The sequence below is a fragment of the Ambystoma mexicanum genome, chromosome 3q (assembly GCF_040938575.1).
Source record: "Ambystoma mexicanum isolate Mex_15411 chromosome 3q, UKY_AmexF1_1, whole genome shotgun sequence".
In the NCBI taxonomy this organism is placed as follows: domain Eukaryota; kingdom Metazoa; phylum Chordata; class Amphibia; order Caudata; family Ambystomatidae; genus Ambystoma; species Ambystoma mexicanum.
In genome coordinates, this window is record NC_090926.1 from 1,301,182,916 (window position 1) to 1,301,199,374 (window position 16,459).

Sequence of the window (16,459 nt, forward strand, 5' to 3'; positions counted from 1 at the left end):
ATCCACACACACCTCTAACAGGCCTCTCAGACGGACCCAGCCCAGCTGCCTGGCCCATAGATTTACTATCCACACACACCTCTAACAGACCTCTCAGACGGGCCCAGCCCAGCTGCCTGGCCCATAGATTTACTATCCACACACACCTCTAACAGGCCTCTCAGACGGACCCAGCCCAGCTGCCTGGCCCATAGATTTACTATCCACACACACCTCTAACAGACCTCTCAGACGCGCCCAGCCCAGCTGCCTGGCCCATAGATTTACTATCCACACACACCTCTAACAGACCTCTCAGACGCGCCCAGCCCAGCTGCCTGGCCCATAGATTTACTATCCACACACAACTCTAACAGACCTCTCAGACGCGCCCAGTTCAGCTGCCTCTCTATACCCCACTTCAACCTTCAGAGATCAGGGGGGAGCAGTTTCCCAGTCCTGGTGGCGAAACTCTGGAATTCACTACCTCACCCCCTCAGAGCGGAACCCTCCTTCCTAGCGTTCAAAACGCAGGCTAAAGCATGGCTGTCTGGCCAAGAGCATCCCTTAAGTCAGTCTGCTCGCTAAACTCCCTCATGTCCAGGCCCATCGCTTTCTGCTGTACATTTGTAATTTGATGTCCTTATAATCGAAATTCTATCTTACTTGTAAATGGCTCTTGTAAATCTGTTTACTAAGTGATGCGCCTGGATGCCCTTGGGCCAGATGCGCTATATAAATAAATAAAATACAGATGAGCAGTGGACCGGAGAGGTGACGGGCCAGATGACCAGATGAGCAGTGGACCGGAGAGGTGACGGGCCAGATGACCAGATGAGCAGTGGACCGGAGAGGTGACGGGCCAGTTGATTGACAGACCGGAGATTTGATGTGCCAAGGACAGAGGAGATGAGGTTGCGCCAAAAACATCAAGATTAAATAAAGTCTTTTTGTGTTGTTGTAACACACTTGTCTATGTCCTTTCTGTATGTTTATAATTTAGTGTGACGAATCGGACTTTTGTGACTTATCCGCTGCATTTTAGGTATGTGCTTGTTTTTTCAGCTTATCCATATGGGAGTCAGCTTGTTTTGGGCTTGTTTTGAAGGGGCATTCAGCTTATTTTCTCATTCTGACCTGGCAACACTGGTTGAACCCCACATAACTATGAAAGTTCAGATTAGGAGGGTGGTACTGGGCAGTGCATGCTTTCCATCCATCTATGTGTACGGCTCGAGGGTCACTGCACCGTGCAAGGCAGGATGCACGACCCACGCAGCTCTTCTCCACCTTCAAGCTCCACAAAGTTCACAAGAGTAGAGCACACGCCATGACTCTCTTGGGGGGCACTCACCAGGAATGTGACTTGCCAGGTGCATTGGGGGGCCTCTGGGCCCCACACCTGACATGGTTCCTCCTGGCATACACCCAGCAGGTAGCTACAGTCTCCCTCACATACCCCCAGGAACCTCCTCACCTGGCAGTCGACTTGCAGCATGTGCAGAGCAGTGGTCCGAGAGTCGCTCTCCAAGAATAGCGCCTTCAGGCGCTTCAGGGCGCCCGCATCCAGGGGCTTGTTGTCTGGCACTAGCAGCAGTGACTGAAAGTTCTTTGGATGGAAGGAAGATGTGTTCTGGATCTCAGGCCGTACAAAGGTCTCAGCCTCGGCCTGTGGAGTCTCCTCCTCTACACAGGGGGACAGCGGGGGTGGCAAGGCCACTGAGTCCAAGAAGCCGAAGGTGGTCTCTGTGGCACGGGCACGGGCCTTCCACTTCTCCTCCGCCAGCAAGCGGTCCACATGGCTGCGGGGGGCAGCTGGGGCACGCGGCACCAGTTCACTGTAGGTTGCTTCCATGCCCTCATCCTGCGGGGGATCAGGCAACAGTAACGACGGGGCCCGGATGGGCTTTGGGGGGGCCTTGGAGTGAAGCTGCCCGTCAGACCCCCACTGGGACACGCCATCTGTGGAGTCGCTCTTGCTGCTTTGGCTGGTGGCATTGGCCCTCAGGACCGGGTCACTGCCAGTCCGGAAGAGGGGGGAGGGTGGCGGGCCACTTCGGTCTGTAGGGCTGAAGGTGGGCTCCGAAGTACCTGTAAGAGAAGAGAGGAGCGTTATATGCAAGGAAAGCATGTGCAGGCAGAAGTGGGGAGGGCAATGGCGAACTGGGGGGTCGGGGGGCACTAGGTAGGGGACGACACGCGCCAAGAGAAGAAGTGGAGAATCATAAGGCACAGGGCAGAGATATAGAAAGACATAGGACAGCAAAGGGCATAGGGAAAGACACAGGAGAAGGCGAGATGTAGGGCAAGATATAGGACAGCAAAGGGCATAGGGAAAGACACAGGCGAAGGCGAGATGTAGGGCAAGATATAGGACAGCAAAGGGCATAGGGAAAGACACAGGCGAAGGCGAGATGTAGGGCAAGATATAGGACAGCAAAGGGCATAGGGAAAGACACAGGCGAAGGCGAGATGTAGGGGAAAGACACAGGAGAAGGCGAGATGTAGGGGAAAGACACAGGAGAAGGCGAGATGTAGGGCAAGATATAGGACAGCAAAGGGCATAGGGAAAGACACAGGAGAAGGCGAGATGTAGGGCAAGATATAGGACAGCAAAGGGCATAGGGAAAGACACAGGAGAAGGCGAGATGTAGGGCAAGATATAGGACAGCAAAGGGCATAGGGAAAGACACAGGAGAAGGCGAGATGTAGGGCAAGATATAGGACAGCAAAGGGCATAGGGAAAGACACAGGAGAAGGCGAGATGTAGGGCAAGATATAGGACAGCAAAGGACATAGGGAAAGACACAGAAGAAGGCGAGATGTAGGGCAAGATATAGGACAGCAAAGGGCATAGGGAAATACACAGAAGAAGGCGAGATGTAGGGCAAGATATAGGACAGCAAAGGGCATAGGGAAAGACACAGAAGAAGGCGAGATGTAGGGCAAGATATAGGACAGCAAAGGGCATAGGGAAAGACACAGGAGAAGGCGAGATGTAGGGCAAGATATAGGACACAGGAGAAGGCGAGATGTAGGGCAAGATATAGGACAGCAAAGGGCATAGGGAAAGACACAGGAGAAGGCGAGATGTAGGGCAAGATATAGGACAGCAAAGGGCATAGGGAAAGACACAGGAGAAGGCGAGATGTAGGGCAAGATATAGGACAGCAAAGGGCATAGGGAAAGACACAGGAGAAGGCGAGATGTAGGGCAAGATATAGGACAGCAAAGGGCATAGGGAAAGACACAGGAGAAGGCGAGATGTAGGGCAAGATATAGGACAGCAAAGGACATAGGGAAAGACACAGAAGAAGGCGAGATGTAGGGCAAGATATAGGACAGCAAAGGGCATAGGGAAATACACAGAAGAAGGCGAGATGTAGGGCAAGATATAGGACAGCAAAGGGCATAGGGAAAGACACAGAAGAAGGCGAGATGTAGGGCAAGATATAGGACAGCAAAGGGCATAGGGAAAGACACAGGAGAAGGCGAGATGTAGGGCAAGATATAGGACACAGGAGAAGGCGAGATGTAGGGCAAGATATAGGACAGCAAAGGGCATAGGGAAAGACACAGGAGAAGGCGAGATGTAGGGCAAGATATAGGACAGCAAAGGGCATAGGGAAAGACACAGGAGAAGGCGAGATGTAGGGCAAGATATAGGACAGCAAAGGACATAGGGAAAGACACAGGAGAAGGCGAGATGTAGGGCAAGATATAGGACAGCAAAGGGCATAGGGAAAGACACAGGAGAAGGCGAGATGTAGGGCAAGATATAGGACAGCAAAGGGCATAGGGAAAGACACAGGCGAAGGCGAGATGTAGGGCAAGATATAGGACAGCAAAGGACATAGGGAAAGACACAGGAGAAGGCGAGATGTAGGGCAAGATATAGGACAGCAAAGGGCATAGGGAAAGACGCAGAAGAAGGCGAGATGTAGGGCAAGATATAGGACAGCAAAGGGCGTAGGGAAAGACACAGGAGAAGGCGAGATGTAGGGCAAGATATAGGAGAGCAAAGGACATAGGGAAAGACACAGAAGAAGGCGAGATGTAGGGCAAGATATAGGACAGCAAAGGGCGTAGGGAAAGACACAGGAGAAGGCGAGATGTAGGGCAAGATATAGGACAGCAAAGGACATAGGGAAAGACACAGGAGAAGGCGAGATGTAGGGCAAGATATAGGACAGCAAAGGGCATAGGGAAAGACACAGGAGAAGGCGAGATGTAGGGCAAGATATAGGACAGCAAAGAGCATAGGGAAAGACACAGGAGAAGGCGAGATGTAGGGCAAGATATAGGACAGCAAAGGGCATAGGGAAAGACACAGGCGAAGGCGAGATGTAGGGCAAGATATAGGACAGCAAAGGACATAGGGAAAGACACAGGCGAAGGCGAGATGTAGGGCAAGATATAGGACAGCAAAGGGCATAGGGAAAGACACAGGCGAAGGCGAGATGTAGGGCAAGATATAGGACAGCAAAGGGCATAGGGAAAGACACAGGAGAAGGCGAGATGTAGGGCAAGATATAGGACAGCAAAGGGCATAGGGAAAGACACAGGAGAAGGCGAGATGTAGGGCAAGATATAGGACAGCAAAGGGCATAGGGAAAGACACAGAAGAAGGCGAGATGTAGGGCAAGATATAGGACAGCAAAGGACATAGGGAAAGACACAGGAGAAGGCGAGATGTAGGGCAAGTTATAGGACAGCAAAGGGCATAGGGAAAGACACAGGAGAAGGCGAGATGTAGGGCAAGATATAGGACAACAAAGGGCATAGGGAAAGACACAGGAGAAGGCGAGATGTAGGGCAAGATATAGGACAGCAAAGGGCATAGGGAAAGACACAGGCGAAGGCGAGATGTAGGGCAAGATATAGGACAGCAAAGGGCATAGGGAAAGACACAGGAGAAGGCGAGATGTAGGGCAAGATATAGGACAGCAAAGGGCATAGGGAAAGACACAGAAGAAGGCGAGATGTAGGGCAAGATATAGGACAGCAAAGGGCATAGGGAAAGACACAGGAGAAGGCGAGATGTAGGGCAAGATATAGGACACAGGAGAAGGCGAGATGTAGGGCAAGATATAGGACAGCAAAGGACATAGGACAGCAAAGGGCATAGGGAAAGACACAGGAGAAGGCGAGATGTAGGGCAAGATATAGGACAGCAAAGGGCATAGGGAAAGACACAGGAGAAGGCGAGATGTAGGGCAAGATATAGGACAGCAAAGGACATAGGGAAAGACACAGGCGAAGGCGAGATGTAGGGCAAGATATAAGACAGCAAAGGACATAGGGAAAGACACAGAAGAAGGCGAGATGTAGGGCAGGATATAGGACAGCAAAGGGCATAGGGAAAGACACAGGAGAAGGCGAGATGTAGGGCAAGATATAGGACAGCAAAGGGCATAGGGAAAGACACAGGAGAAGGCGAGATGTAGGGCAAGATATAGGACAGCAAAGGACATAGGGAAAGACACAGGCGAAGGCGAGATGTAGGGCAAGATATAGGACAGCAAAGGACATAGGGAAAGACACAGAAGAAGGCGAGATGTAGGGCAAGATATAGGACAGCAAAGGGCATAGGGAAAGACACAGGAGAAGGCGAGATGTAGGGCAAGATATAGGACAGCAAAGGACATAGGGAAAGACACAGGAGAAGGCGAGATGTAGGGCAAGATATAGGACAGCAAAGGACATAGGGAAAGACACAGAAGAAGGCGAGATGTAGGGCAAGATATAGGACAGCAAAGGGCATAGGGAAAGACACAGGCGAAGGCGAGATGTAGGGCAAGATATAGGACAGCAAAGGGCATAGGGAAAGACACAGGAGAAGGCGAGATGTAGGGCAAGATATAGGACAGCAAAGGGCATAGGGAAAAACACAGGAGAAGGCGAGATGTAGGGCAAGATATAGGACAGCAAAGGACATAGGGAAAGACACAGAAGAAGGCGAGATGTAGGGCAAGATATAGGACAGCAAAGGACATAGGGAAAGACACAGAAGAAGGCGAGATGTAGGGCAAGATATAGGACAGCAAAGGGCATAGGGAAAGACACAGAAGAAGGCGAGATGTAGGGCAAGATATAGGACAGCAAAGGGCATAGGGAAAGACACAGGAGAAGGCGAGATGTAGGGCAAGATATAGGACAGCAAAGGGCATAGGGAAAGACACAGCAGAAGGCGAGATGTAGGGCAAGATATAGGACAGCAAAGGGCATAGGGAAAGACACAGGAGAAGGCGAGATGTAGGGCAAGATATAGGACAGCAAAGGACATAGGGAAAGACACAGAAAAAGGCGAGATGTAGGGCAAGATATAGGACAGCAAAGGACATAGGGAAAGACACAGAAGAAGGCGAGATGTAGGGCAAGATATAGGACAGCAAAGGACATAGGGAAAGACACAGAAGAAGGCGAGATGTAGGGCAAGATATAGGACACCAAAGGGCATAGGGAAAGACACAGAAGAAGGCGAGATGTAGGGCAAGATATAGGACACCAAAGGGCATAGGGAAAGACACAGGCGAAGGCGAGATGTAGGGCAAGATATAGGACAGCAAAGGGCATAGGGAAAGACACAGGCGAAGGCGAGATGTAGGGCAAGATATAGGACAGCAAAGGACATAGGGAAAGACACAGAAGAAGGCGAGATGTAGGGCAAGATATAGGACAGCAAAGGGCATAGGGAAAGACACAGGAGAAGGCGAGATGTAGGGCAAGATATAGGACAGCAAAGGACATAGGGAAAGACACAGAAGAAGGCGAGATGTAGGGCAAGATATAGGACAGCAAAGGACATAGGGAAAGACACAGAAGAAGGCGAGATGTAGGGCAAGATATAGGACAGCAAAGGACATAGGGAAAGACACAGAAGAAGGCGAGATGTAGGGCAAGATATAGGACAGCAAAGGGCGTAGGGAAAGACACAGAAGAAGTCGAGATGTAGGGCAAGATATAGGACAGCAAAGGACATAGGGAAAGACACAGGAGAAGGCGAGATGTAGGGCAAGATATAGGACAGCAAAGGGCATAGGGAAAGACACAGGAGAAGGTGAGATGTAGGGCAAGATATAGGACAGCAAAGGACATAGGGAAAGACACAGAAGAAGGCGAGATGTAGGGCAAGATATAGGACAGCAAAGGACATAGGGAAAGACGCAGAAGAAGGCGAGATGTAGGGCAAGATATAGGACAGCAAAGGACATAGGGAAAGACACAGAAGAAGGCGAGATGTAGAGCAAGATATAGGACAGCAAAGGGCGTAGGGAAAGACACAGAAGAAGGCGAGATGTAGGGCAAGATATAGGACAGCAAAGGACATAGGGAAAGACACAGGAGAAGGCGAGATGTAGGGCAAGATATAGGACAGCAAAGGGCATAGGGAAAGACACAGGAGAAGGCGAGATGTAGGGCAAGATATAGGACAGCAAAGAGCATAGGGAAAGACACAGGAGAAGGCGAGATGTAGGGCAAGATATAGGACAGCAAAGGGCATAGGGAAAGACACAGGCGAAGGCGAGATGTAGGGCAAGATATAGGACAGCAAAGGACATAGGGAAAGACACAGAAGAAGGCGAGATGTAGGGCAAGATATAGGACAGCAAAGGGCATAGGGAAAGACACAGGCGAAGGCGAGATGTAGGGCAAGATATAGGACAGCAAAGGGCATAGGGAAAGACACAGGAGAAGGCGAGATGTAGGGCAAGATATAGGACAGCAAAGGGCATAGGGAAAGACACAGGAGAAGGCGAGATGTAGGGCAAGATATAGGACAGCAAAGGGCATAGGGAAAGACACAGGCGAAGGCAAGATGTAGGGCAAGATATAGGACAGCAAAGGACATAGGGAAAGACACAGAAGAAGGCGGGATGTAGGGCAAGATATAGGACAGCAAAGGGCATAGGGAAAGACACAGAAGAAGGCGAGATGTAGGGCAAGATATAGGACAGCAAAGGGCATAGGGAAAGACACAGGAGAAGGCGAGATGTAGGGCAAGATATAGGACAGCAAAGGGCATAGGGAAAGACACAGGCGAAGGCGAGATGTAGGGCAAGATATAGGACAGCAAAGGACATAGGGAAAGACACAGGAGAAGGCGAGATGTAGGGCAAGATATAGGACAGCAAAGGACATAGGGAAAGACACAGAAGAAGGCGAGATGTAGGGCAAGATATAGGACAGCAAAGGGCATAGGGAAAGACACAGGAGAAGGCGAGATGTAGGGCAAGATATAGGACAGCAAAGGGCATAGGGAAAGACACAGGCGAAGGCGAGATGTAGGGCAAGATATAGGACAGCAAAGGACATAGGGAAAGACACAGAAGAAGGCGAGATGTAGGGCAAGATATAGGACAGCAAAGGGCATAGGGAAAGACACAGAAGAAGGCGAGATGTAGGGCAAGATATAGGACAGCAAAGGGCATAGGGAAAGACACAGGAGAAGGCGAGATGTAGGGCAAGATATAGGACAGCAAAGGACATAGGGAAAGACACAGAAGAAGGCGAGATGTAGGGCAAGATATAGGACAGCAAAGGACATAGGGAAAGACACAGGAGAAGGCGAGATGTAGGGCAAGATATAGGACAGCAAAGGACATAGGGAAAGACACAGGAGAAGGCGAGATGTAGGGCAAGATATAGGACAGCAAAGGACATAGGGAAAGACACAGAAGAAGGCGAGATGTAGGGCAAGATATAGGACAGCAAATGACATAGGGAAAGACACAGAAGAAGGCGAGATGTAGGGCAAGATATAGGACAGCAAAGGGCATAGGGAAAGACACAGAAGAAGGCGAGATGTAGGGCAAGATATAGGACAGCAAAGGGCATAGGGAAAGACACAGGAGAAGGCGAGATGTAGGGCAAGATATAGGACAGCAAAGGGCATAGGGAAAGACACAGAAGAAGGCGAGATGTAGGGCAAGATATAGGACAGCAAAGGGCATAGGGAAAGACACAGGAGAAGGCGAGATGTAGGGCAAGACATAGGACAGCAAAGGGCATAGGGAAAGACACAGGAGAAGGCGAGATGTAGGGCAAGATATAGGACAGCAAAGGGCATAGGGAAAGACACAGGAGAAGGCGAGATGTAGGGCAAGACATAGGACAGAAAAGGGCATAGGGAAAGACACAGGAGAAGGCGAGATGTAGGGCAAGATATAGGACAGCAAAGGGCATAGGGAAAGACACAGGAGAAGGCGAGATGTAGGGCAAGATATAGGACAGCAAAGGGCATAGGGAAAGACACAGAAGAAGGCGAGATGTAGGGCAAGATATAGGACACAGGAGAAGGCGAGATGTAGGGCAAGATATAGGACAGCAAAGGGCATAGGGAAAGACACAGGAGAAGGCGAGATGTAGGGCAAGATATAGGACAGCAAAGGGCATAGGGAAAGACACAGAAGAAGGCGAGATGTAGGGCAAGATATAGGACAGCAAAGGGCATAGGGAAAGACACAGGAGAAGGCGAGATGTAGGGCAAGATATAGGACAGCAAAGGGCATAGGGAAAGACACAGAAGAAGGCGAGATGTAGGGCAAGATATAGGACAGCAAAGGGCATAGGGAAAGACACAGGCGAAGGCGAGATGTAGGGCAAGATATAGGACAGCAAAGGGCATAGGGAAAGACACAGAAGAAGGCGAGATGTAGGGCAAGATATAGGACAGCAAAGGGCATAGGGAAAGACACAGAAGAAGGCGAGATGTAGGGCAAGATATAGGACAGCAAAGGGCATAGGGAAAGACACAGGCGAAGGCGAGATGTAGGGCAAGATATAGGACAGCAAAGGGCATAGGGAAAGACACAGGCGAAGGCGAGATGTAGGGCAAGATATAGGACAGCAAAGGGCATAGGGAAAGACACAGAAGAAGGCGAGATGTAGGGCAAGATATAGGACAGCAAAGGACATAGGGAAAGACACAGAAGAAGGCGAGATGTAGGGCAAGATATAGGACAGCAAAGGGCATAGGGAAAGACACAGGAGAAGGCGAGATGTAGGGCAAGATATAGGACAGCAAAGGACATAGGGAAAGACACAGGAGAAGGCGAGATGTAGGGCAAGATATAGGACAGCAAAGGACATAGGGAAAGACACAGGAGAAGGCGAGATGTAGGGCAAGATATAGGACAGCAAAGGACATAGGGAAAGACACAGGAGAAGGCGAGATGTAGGGCAAGATATAGGACAGCAAAGGACATAGGGAAAGACACAGGAGAAGGCGAGATGTAGGGCAAGATATAGGACAGCAAAGGACATAGGGAAAGACACAGGAGAAGGCGAGATGTAGGGCAAGATATAGGACAGCAAAGGACATAGGGAAAGACACAGAAGAAGGCGAGATGTAGGGCAAGATATAGGACAGCAAAGGGCATAGGGAAAGACACAGAAGAAGGCGAGATGTAGGGCAAGATATAGGACAGCAAAGGACATAGGGAAAGACACAGAAGAAGGCGAGATGTAGGGCAAGATATAGGACAGCAAAGGACATAGGGAAAGACACAGAAGAAGGCGAGATGTAGGGCAAGATATAGGACAGCAAAGGGCATAGGGAAAGACACAGAAGAAGGCGAGATGTAGGGCAAGATATAGGACAGCAAAGGACATAGGGAAAGACACAGAAGAAGGCGAGATGTAGGGCAAGATATAGGACAGCAAAGGGCATAGGGAAAGACACAGAAGAAGGCGAGATGTAGGGCAAGATATAGGACAGCAAAGGGCATAGGGAAAGACACAGAAGAAGGCGAGATGTAGGGCAAGATATAGGACAGCAAAGGGCATAGGGAAAGACACAGAAGAAGGCGAGATGTAGGGCAAGATATAGGACAGCAAAGGACATAGGGAAAGACACAGAAGAAGGCGAGATGTAGGGCAAGATATAGGACAGCAAAGGACATAGGGAAAGACACAGAAGAAGGCGAGATGTAGGGCAAGATATAGGACAGCAAAGGGCATAGGGAAAGACACAGAAGAAGGCGAGATGTAGGGCAAGATATAGGACAGCAAAGGACATAGGGAAAGACACAGAAGAAGGCGAGATGTAGGGCAAGATATAGGACAGCAAAGGGCATAGGGAAAGACACAGGAGAAGGCGAGATGTAGGGCAAGATATAGGACAGCAAAGGGCATAGGGAAAGACACAGGAGAAGGCGAGATGTAGGGCAAGATATAGGACAGCAAAGGGCATAGGGAAAGACACAGGAGAAGGCGAGATGTAGGGCAAGATATAGGACAGCAAAGGACATAGGGAAAGACACAGAAGAAGGCGAGATGTAGGGCAAGATATAGGACAGCAAAGGATATAGGGAAAGACACAGAAGAAGGCGAGATGTAGGGCAAGATATAGGACAGCAAAGGACATAGGGAAAGACACAGAAGAAGGCGAGATGTAGGGCAAGATATAGGACAGCAAACGGCATAGGGAAAGACACAGAAGAAGGCGAGATGTAGGGCAAGATATAGGACAGCAAAGGACATAGGGAAAGACACAGAAGAAGGCGAGATGTAGGGCAAGATATAGGACAGCAAAGGGCATAGGGAAAGACACAGGAGAAGGCGAGATGTAGGGCAAGATATAGGACAGCAAAGGGCATAGGGAAAGACACAGGAGAAGGCGAGATGTAGGGCAAGATATAGGACAGCAAAGGGCATAGGGAAAGACACAGGAGAAGGCGAGATGTAGGGCAAGATATAGGACAGCAAAGGGCATAGGGAAAGACACAGGAGAAGGCGAGATGTAGGGCAAGATATAGGACAGCAAAGGGCATAGGGAAAGACACAGGAGAAGGCGAGATGTAGGGCAAGATATAGGACAGCAAAGGGCATAGGGAAAGACACAGGAGAAGGCGAGATGTAGGGCAAGATATAGGACAGCAAAGGGCATAGGGAAAGACACAGAAGAAGGCGAGATGTAGGGCAAGATATAGGACAGCAAAGGGCATAGGGAAAGACACAGAAGAAGGCGAGATGTAGGGCAAGATATAGGACAGCAAAGGGCATAGGGAAAGACACAGAAGAAGGCGAGATGTAGGGCAAGATATAGGACAGCAAATGGCATAGGGAAAGACACAGAAGAAGGCGAGATGTAGGGCAAGATATAGGACAGCAAAGGGCATAGGGAAAGACACAGGAGAAGGCACAATGTTGTGCAAGGCATAGCGTGCTGGTGAATGCAGGGAGTGAAGCATTACAAGGACAGGTGCAGGGAAAGACACAGGAAAATGGCAGTCCTTTGTATAGTCAGAGGCCATGGGATGATGTCATGAATGATGGCTGAAAAGGTGGCTGCAGAGAAACCCACAGGACCAGGGTGGGCTTAGGGGTAGACACAGGCAAGAGTGGAGGTTGAGGATGATAGAAGCCAAGAGAAGAGAGAGGCACACGCAGGACACGGATGGACAAGGCTGGAGTAGGGAAAAGGCATCACGCGTACAAATGACACAGGATTGGGGTGGAGGTTGGGAATGTAGGAGACACGTGCAGTAGAACGTGGTGTAGGGGCAGGACTTGCTCTCTCTTGGGGCTCTGCTCTGCCAGGTGCAGGTCAGCCAGCGATAGCCCCTGTGGTCAGTGAATAGCCCAGGGTCTGTGTATTAGGTGGTGGGATCATCGGAAGCGTTAGGAAGGGCCGCCATCACACCTACATCCTTTATAGGGGGGTAGTCGCTGCCCTATAGTTAATATCAAACACATGAGCATTACATCTGCCCAAATTGAGTTGCCAATAATCCCTGACTTGCTGGGGTAGGGTGGGGGCTGCAGGGTGTGTGGACCGAGGTGTCAGGGAGGAGGCATTCCTTGAAGAGGAAGGACTTGAGCTCTTTCACCTTTCCTGCTGCAGTTCTCCTCCACCTCGCGAGCTGATCTCAAGCCCTCAAAGAGGAAGTGACATCAGCGGAGGGGAGGAAGCCGGAAAGGAGCCACGTTAGGTCGATTTCTCATTCAATTTGCACCAGGAAGCCCACCTACCCACTAATCCGGAACCACCTAGAACAGTAGCACCAGACCTGCATGGCACCACTACTGGCAGTAGTGCTTTTAGTAACAATAGTGTTAGTGTGAGTAGGCCTACAGCAGTAGTGGGCTACTGCATTTAGAGCACCCATAGTGTGCTGCTGTTAGTAATACCCATATGTACGCTGCTACTGCAGGTAGGAACAGTAGCTTTACTCTGGGCAGCAGCACAGCACCTAGCGACACATCTCCTGGTCACAGTGCTAGCACTTCTGTGGATGCCAGTACTGCTACTGTGTGTAGTGGTGGTAACACTCCCAGCAGCAGCAGTATTGATAGTACCAATAGCACAGCTGTCAAGTGACTGCCTGTCACGCGCGACACCTTCAGCCGGTACCAGCCTTTCACTTAGCATGCTTGGCTTGTAGTTTCATTGTTTCAATTAGAAGTATAGGCCTACAAGTTCCAGCATGCAAAGAAAGTCAGGAGTGGTGCAAGGAACTATACATGACATGAGCCACCTGGCCGCTGAGAACTACTATGACCGCTAACGCTACTACTATCAGTAGCAGTCTTAGTACTGCTGGCACTACTGTTACTAGGCATGTGAGTAATACAAGTACCAGTGGCATTAATGCCACCAGCACTAATACTAGTGTTATTACAAATACTACTAATGGCAATAGCAGTAATATTGTTACCGTTGGTGGTGGTAAGGCTACTGCTGGTGGTAGAAGTACTACTGTTTGCATAGCACTGTTTATATTAGTAGCACTGAACATTGGTGGGCAGGAGCAGCAGGCAAGAAGACTACTTGTTGCCAAGTAAAAGAAAATGCAAATGTTCACTCGTATTCCAGACTTCACTTTCCCTCCTCCTCTAATGTCACTTTCCCTCCTCCTCTAGTGTCACTTTCCCTCCTCCTCTAATGTCACTTTCGCTCAACCTCTAATGTCACTTTCCCTCCTCCCCTAATGTCACTTTCCCTCCTCTAATGTCACTTTCCCTCCTCCTCTAATGTCACTTTCCCTCCTCTAATGTCACTTTCGCTCAACCTCTAATGTCACTTTCGCTCAACCTCTAATGTCACTTTCCCTCTTCCTCTAATGTCACTTTCCCTCCTCCTCTAATGTCACTTTCCCTCTTCCTCTAATGTCACTTCCCCTCTTCCTCTAATGTCACTTTCCCTCCTCTAATGTCACTTTCCCTCCTCCCCTAATGTCACTTTCCCTCCTCCTCTAATGTCACTTTCGCTCAACCTCTAATGTCACTTTCCCTCCTCCCCTAATGTCACTTTCCCTCCTCTAATGTCACTTTCCCTCCTCCTCTAATGTCACTTTCCCTCCTCTAATGTCACTTTCACTCAACCTCTAATGTCACTTTCGCTCAACCTCTAATGTCACTTTCCCTCTTCCTCTAATATCACTTTCCCTCCTCCTCTAATGTCACTTTCCCTCTTCCTCTAACGTCACTGTCCCTCCTCCTCTAATGTCACTTTCCCTCTTCCTCTAATGTCACTTCCCCTCTTCCTCTAATGTCACTTTCCCTCCTCTAATGTCACTTTCCCTCCTCCTCTAATGTCACCTCCCCTCCTTCTCTAATGTCACTTTCCCTCCTCTAATGTCACTTTCCCTCCTCCTCTAATGTCACTTTCCTCCTCTAATGTCACTTTCCCCCTCCTCTAATGTCACTTTCCCTCCTCCTCTAATGTCACTTTCTCTCTTCCTCCAATGTCACTTTCCCTCCTCCTCTAATGTCACTTTCCCTCTTCCTCTAATGTCACTTCCCCTCTTCCTCTAAAGTCACTTTCCCTCCTCTAATGTCACTTTCCCTCCTCCTCATATGTCACTTTCCCTCCTCCTCTAATGTCACTTTCGCTCAACCTCTAATGTCACTTTCGCTCAACCTCTAATGTCACTTTCCCTCTTCCTCTAATGTCACTTTCCCTCCTCCTCTAATGTCACTTTCCCTCTTCCTCTAACGTCACTGTCCCTCCTCCTCTAATGTCACTTTCCCTCTTCCTCTAATGTCACTTCCCCTCTTCCTCTAATGTCACTTTCCCTCCTCTAATGTCACTTTCCCTCCTCCTCTAATGTCACTTTCCCTCCTCCTCTAATGTCACTTTCGCTCAACCTCTAATGTCACTTTCCCTCCTCTAATGTCACTTTCCCTCCTCTAATGTCACTTTCCCCTCCTCTAATGTCACTTTCCCTCCTCCTCTAATGTCACTTTCCCTCCTCTTCTAATGTCAATTGCCTTCCTCCTCTAATGTCACTTTCCCTCCTCTAATGTCACTTTCCCTCCTCTTCTAATGTCAATTGCCTTCCTCCTCTAATGTCACTTTCCCTCCTCTAATATCACTTTCCCTTTCCTCTAATGTCATTTTCCCTCCTCCTCTAATGTCACTTTCCCTCCTCCTCTAATGTCACTTTCCCTCCTCCTGTAATGTCACTTTCCCTCTTCCTCTAATGTCACTTTCCCTCCTCCTCTAATGTCACTTTCCCTCTTCCTCTAATGTCACTTCCCCTCTTCCTCTAATGCCACTTTCCCTCATCTAATGTCACTTTCCCTCCTCCTCTAATGTCACTTTCCCTCCTCCTCTAATGTCACTTTCCCTCTTCCTCTAATGTCACTTTCCCTCCTCCTCTAATGTCACTTTCCCTCTTCCTCTAATGTCACTTTCCCTCCTCCTCTAATGTCACTTTCCCTCCTCCTCTAATGTCACTTTCCCTCTTCCTCTAATGTCACTTTCCCTCCTCTAATGTCACTTTCCCTCCTCCTCTAATGTCACTTTCCCTCCTCCTCTAATGTCACTTTCCCTCCTCCTCTAATGTCACTTTCGCTCAACCTCTAATGTCACTTTCCCTCCTCTAATGTCACTTTCCCTCCTTCTCTAATGTCACTTTCCCTCCTCTAATGTCACTTTCCCCTCCTCTAATGTCACTTTCCCTCCTCTAATGTCACTTTCCCTCCTCGTTCCCTCCTTCTCCAATGTCACTTTCCCTCCTCTAATGTCACTTTCCCCCTTCCTCTAATGTCACTTTCCCTCCTCTAATGTCACTTTCCCTCCTCCTCTAATATCACTTTCCCTCTCCTCTAATTTCATTTTCCCTCCTCTAATGTCACTTTCCCTCCTCCTCTAATGTCACTTTTCCTCCTCTAATGTCACTTTCCCTCCTCCTCTAATGTCACTTTCCCTCCTCCTCTAATGTCACTTTCGCTCAAACTCTAATGTCACTTTCCCTCCTCTAATGTCACTTTCCCTCCTTCTCTAATGTCACTTTCCCTCCTCTAATGTCACTTTCCCCTCCTCTAATGTCACTTTCCCTCCTCCTCTGTCACTTTCGCTCCTCTTCTAATGTCAACTGCCTTCCTCCTCTAATGTCACTTTCCCTCCTCCTCTAATGTCACTTTCCCTCTTCCTCTAATGTCACTTTCCCCCCTCTAATGTCACTTTCCCTCCTCCTCTAATATCACTTTCCCTCTCCTCTAATGTCATTTTTCCTCCTCCTCTAATGTC

The 16,459-nt window shown here is 49.3% G+C and overlaps 1 protein-coding gene across 3 annotated transcripts in view; it reads right to left on the minus strand.

The window, feature by feature from the left end:
• The window catches only part of LOC138447910 (breast cancer anti-estrogen resistance protein 3 homolog), a 350,104-nt gene that overhangs the window by 150,679 nt on the left and 182,966 nt on the right, over nucleotides 1-16,459 (minus strand). For all 3 annotated transcript variants that reach the window (XM_069604426.1, XM_069604428.1, XM_069604427.1), the window contains exon 5: nucleotides 1,457-2,070. In XM_069604426.1, coding sequence (XP_069460527.1) covers nucleotides 1,457-2,070 — 614 coding nt within the window. The remainder of the gene's footprint in view (nucleotides 1-1,456; nucleotides 2,071-16,459) is intronic.